At 42.4% G+C, this 5496-nt stretch overlaps 1 protein-coding gene across 1 annotated transcript in view; it reads right to left on the bottom strand.

Annotated features, from left to right (window-relative positions):
* Positions 1–1103: 1103 nt before the first annotated feature.
* LOC102589481 (uncharacterized) overlaps positions 1104–5496 on the bottom strand; it is a gene marked incomplete at its 3' end in the record, with an annotated part of 15686 nt that continues 11293 nt past the window's right edge. Inside the window, exons 3-5 of the mRNA XM_006339328.1 lie at positions 5092–5313; positions 1827–1961; positions 1104–1649 (exon numbers count right to left, since the gene is read on the bottom strand). Of these exons, the coding sequence (XP_006339390.1) occupies positions 1104–1649; positions 1827–1961; positions 5092–5313 (903 nt within the window). The remainder of the gene's footprint in view (positions 1650–1826; positions 1962–5091; positions 5314–5496) is intronic.

Genomic DNA, 5496 nt, shown 5'->3' with positions numbered 1-5496 from the left:
GATCCTGAGAATAAACCTCTTGCTGTAAGCATCTGCATCAAGCAACTAGTCACCACAAATGTGTGCCCTGGAGGTAGAGGAGGTAGGACGATAGGTCCATCAGAGTCTGCTATATCGATGTTGCCCCGATAGTTGTCATGCTGTCATGGGCCTGATGGACCATGCACCTTCACTGCATCTCCTAATTGATTTTCAGCTAGACCTCGGTTTTCCTCTCCAACTACTCTTGGCTGTTGTAACTCAACTGCATCACCAAGATTTACTCCGATAGGATTAACTGGAAGTCCTTGATTATTCATTTTTCTCAACGTTCTGTTCAACTCTGGATCGTACGGAGTAAGTGGTTCGCCTTGGCTCCGTGTAATTGGCATACACTAGAGTCAGAATCTGAGAGAGACAAAAACAAAAAGAAAAAGGTAAAATTAGGAAATATTTGACTAACTTTCAATAATGTAGTTAAAAATAAATCTACAAGTCAATTTCCCCGGCAGCGGCACCAAAATTTGATACTCTTAAATACACCTCCCTAAAGAAGTATAAGCGATCGTTATCAAGTAAAGAACCCAACTTGTAGGTTGGGGTCGATCCCACGAGGAAAATGGTTTTGACTTTACTTTAACCAACAATTATATTCAATTAGCCAAAGTATTTCTAGAAACAAAGAAATAAAAAGGGGGGGGGGGATTTGTGAAACAAATTGTGAGAATTCAGTAAGTAATCAATAATCAAAAGTCAATTTTGGTTGTTATCAAGATGAGAAAATTAACTAGAGTAAACATGTTCCCCACAATCTAAATCCTTGATCCGGCATCTAAAACACTAGTACAAAACTAAAACAACTATCAAATTTAATACAGAGAGGAAATCAAACAAAGCAAGCCTTTAAAAAAAATAAACTATATCCTATCGTTGGTTAGATTGTACATCTTGGGTTGCCTCCCAAGTAGCGCTTGATTTAACATCGCGGCATTACGCAGGCCTCTTGATTACTCAGACTTCATCACCTATTGTTGGCTAGATTGTACATCTTGGGTTGCCTCCCAAGCAGCGCTTGATTTAACGTCGCGGCACGACGCAGGCCTCTTGATTACTCAGACTTCATCAAGATTGTAGGCCTCAATCACTTCTTCCACAGTTTCAGCATTTCCTAGGTAGATCTTGATTCTTTGCCCATTTACTATGAACCTTTTTCCATCCTTTTTTTCAAGCTCAACCGCCCCATAGGGGAACAATTTTGTGACCAAAAATGGCCCAGTCCATTTGGACTTGAGTTTGCCTGGAAACAAGCGCAACCTAGAGTTGAATAGGAGCACAAGATCTCCAACCACAAATTCTCGCTTTTCAATTCTTTGATCATGATACCTCTTCATCTTTTCTTTGTATATGGCTGAACTTTCATAAGCTTTTAGGCGAAAATCATCAAGTGTATTCAGATCATCCATTCTTTGATGAGATGCGGCGCCCCAATCCAAATTTAACTTCTTCATTACCCACATCGCCTTATGCTCTAGCTCTACTGGTAAATGACAAGATTTTCCATATACGAGTTGATAAGGAGACATACCTATGGGGGTCTTGTATGCAGTGCGATATGCCCATAGAGCAACATCAAGCTTCATTGACCAATCCGTTCTATTAGAATTCACAGTCTTCGCCAATATCTGTTTGATCTCTCTGTTGGACACTTCAACTTGACCGCTAGTCTGTGGATGGTAAGGAGTGGCCACATTGTAACGGACACCATATTTCTCAAGTAGTGCCTTGACCAACTTATTGCGGAGAGCATCATCCATCTTCCTTGACCAATCCGTTCTATTAGCATTCACAGTCTTTGTCAATATCTGTTTGATCTCTCTGTTGGATACTTCCACTTGACCGCTAGTCTGTGGATGGTAAGGAGTGGCTACATTGTGACGGACACCATATTTCTCAAGTAGTGCCTTGAACAACTTATTGCAAAAGTGAGAACCTCCATCGCTAGTAATAGCCCTCGGTGTACCAAATCTGGAGAAGATATTCTTTTTTCAAGAATGCGGTGACACTTTTACCTTCATTGTTGGGGAGCGCTACTGCTTCCACCCACTTTGATACATAATCAACCGCAACAAGAATGTACTTCATCCCATATGAACTCACAAATGGTCCCATAAAATCAATGCCCCATACATCAAATAATTCTATCACCAGTATAGGATTCATAAGGAGCTTTTGCCTCTTTGAAATCCCTCCTTCTCTTTGGCAACGATCACAAGACTTGGCGAAATTATGAGCATCTTGTTGGATGGTAGGCCAATAGTCTCCACACTGCAAAATCTTATGCGCAGTTCGAATACCACTATGATGTCCACCAACTGTCGATGAATGACATGCTTCAAGTACACTTCACATCTCAACCTCAGGCACACAACGACGAATAATCCCATCCGCACAACTACGATACAAATAAGGTTCATCCCAAAAGAATTTCTTCACATCATGCGTAAACCTTTTCCTTGGTGAAAAGATAAATCTGGGGGCACAATATCGCTTGCCAAATAATTAGCAAAGTCTGCGAACCAAGGAATCAAATCATGAGAAGCAGCCAATACCTGTTCATCTGGAAAAGCATCATTAATTTCTTTCATTTGGACCCACAGTCATACCACCTTTTTTTGGCACACACTGCACAGGACATACCCAACTACTATCTGAAATTGGATAAATAACTCCCGCATCCAACCACTTGATGATCTCCTTTTTAACTACCTCTTGCATAGGTGGAATTAATCTTCTCTGGTGCTCGATACTAGGCCTGTGATCTGGCATGAGTTGGATTTTGTGAGAGCAAATACCGGGAGGAATCCCAATGATATCCGCAATAGTCCACCCAATATCTCGCTTGTACCTTTTTAACACAGTCACCAAGCACTCTACTTGTCCTGCATTCAAATCTGCCGCAATAATGACTGGCAAAGTATTCTCTTCGCCCAAGTATACATACCTCAAGTGCGGTGGTAGAGCCTTAAGCTCCAATTCGGTGCCTCCACAATAGATGGTCTTGCGGGTGGGGACTCGCGATTCTTCATGTCTAATTCATACTTCTTTATTTTGGGCCGGTATTCACATCTGTCGAGTGCGGCTACCAACTCATCATAATCTTCAATGCCATCACTATCGAAATTCATAATAACTACTGCTAGTGCCTCAACACCTAGTCGCTCTTCAATTTGCACTTCTGTCCCAGTCTCCACTCTGTAAGTTATAGCAGATACTGTTTGAAGCTCACCACTCTGCTTCATGGACCTACAAATATTGAAAGTTGCTTCTTCATTATTTAGTCTGAACTTCATCTGCCCCTTTTCCATATCAACCAACGCACGCCCTGTGGCAAGAAGGGTCTCCCAAGGATGATGGGAACCTCAAAATCAACCTCACAGTCAAGAATCACAAAATCTGACCGAAAAAATGAAATACTCCACTTTCACTAGCACATCATGGAGTACACCAATGGGCCTTTTCACAGTTCGATCGGCCATTAGTAATCGCGTTGCAGTGGGCTTTGGGTCCCCTAGACCTAACTTCTTGTAAATAAGACAATGGCATGAGGTTGATGCTAGCACCAAGATCATACAAGGCCTTAGAAAAGTGTAACAACCCTATAGTACATAGGATCGTGAAAGCACCAGGGTCTTCTTTCTTCTGCACAAGAGATCTTGTAGCGATAGCGCTACAATGCTGCAATCTATCATCATCTTCAAAACTCACCGATCTTTTCTTTGTCACCATATCTTTTATAAACTTCGCATACCTAGACATTTGCTCCAAGGCTTTTATCAAAGGAAAATTGATAGAAAGCTACTTCAACATAATAATAAACCTGCGACATTTACCATCTTCAGTCTTCTTGACTACCCTCTGTGGAAAAGGTGGTGGATGTCTAGGTATGGGGACCACTTTCTGAGGTATCTCCGCTTCTTTCTCTGATGCATTCTCAGACTCTTCTCTAATCTCTATCAAATCATCTTATTTTCTAATCTCAACTTCCACCTCAGACGGCCTAGGTGGATCTATGGTTTGTTTACCTCCTCAAGTAGTAACTGCCATACAATGACCGTCATTCTTTGGATTCTGAATGGTGTTGCTAGGAAGAGTGCCAGGTTGATGTGGGTTCACTGTAGTAGACAATTGTGTCATCTACTGCTCTAGGTGCTTTATTGACACTGCGTGGGCATCAACCTTTTGTCCAATACCAGACAAGTCGTTTCTCATCTCCTTCACATTCTCATCAGTTGCATCAAACCTTCTCATCATCTTCTGCATCATATCTTTGATGCGCACCATATTGCCTCGAGTTTCCCTAGCACCAGATTCTCGATTTTGAGGAGGAACATAAGGTCCAGTCCGATCGTTTCTGTTGCCATAATTGTTCCTATTGTAGTTGTTGTCGCGATTGAAGTTCCCATCCCGGACATAGTGACCCTCTCGGTTGTAATTTCCATAGTTCCGACCTTGGTTTCCTTGACCTTGGCTCCAATTTTCCGTGTTGGATCCTTGGGCATTTGGTCGGAAACCCCCCGTCTGATCATTCATAGGATAAGCATCCTCTTCATAGTAACACTCTTCAACTGGTGGTGGAGTTCTCGTTAAGTAATTCACAGCATTTACCTTTTCTGCTCCTCCGCTCACTTGTTTCAATACCAACCCCAACTCTGTCCTCATCTAAGCCATCTCCTCACGAATGTCATCTGCAGAATTGTCAGTGGTATTATGAACGGCAAACGTGTTTCTCCCAGTATCTGACCTCCTAGTGCTCCATGCTTTATTGTTGCGAGAGATCCTCTCCAATTTTTCAGAAATCTGTGCATATGTACAATCACCATATGAACCTCCAGCAATAGTGTCAAGTACTGCTTTATTGTTATCATCCTGTCCTCGATAGAAATATTCCTTAAGTGACTCTTCATCAATACGGTGATTTGGGACACTTCTAACAAAGGCAGTGAATCTGACCCACGAGCTACTCACGGACTCTCCAGGTAATGCCACAAAATTGTTGACCCGATCTTTGTGATTGAGCTTCTTAGATACTGGGTAGTACTTTGCTTTAAATACCTCTGCTAGTTGGTCCCATGTGAAAATTGAGTTATAAGGAAGCTCAGTGAACCATACTGCAGCATCGCCTATCAGTGAAAGAGGGAACACTCGTAATCCAATGACATTCATATCCAAGTCTGGTCGACCTACCCAACTTTTGCACACTACCCTTAATTTGGCTAGGTGAGCATGTGGATCCTCCGAAGGCGATCCTGAGAATAAACCTCTTGCTGTAAGCATCTGCATCAAACTACTAGTCACCACAAATGTGTGCCCTGGAGGTAGAGGAGGTAGGACAATGGGTCCATCAGAGTCTGCTATATCGATGTTGCCCCGATAGTTGCCATGTTGCCGTGGGCCTGGTGGACCATGCACTCTCACTGCATCTCCCAATTGATTTTCAGCTAGACCCCAGTTTTCCCC

The sequence above is a fragment of the Solanum tuberosum genome, unplaced genomic scaffold (genome assembly GCF_000226075.1).
Source record: "Solanum tuberosum cultivar DM 1-3 516 R44 unplaced genomic scaffold, SolTub_3.0 scf00009, whole genome shotgun sequence".
Classification (NCBI taxonomy): domain Eukaryota; kingdom Viridiplantae; phylum Streptophyta; class Magnoliopsida; order Solanales; family Solanaceae; genus Solanum; species Solanum tuberosum.
Note: the sequence above shows the minus strand (reverse complement) of the source record. Positions and strands in the feature narration are given on the sequence as shown.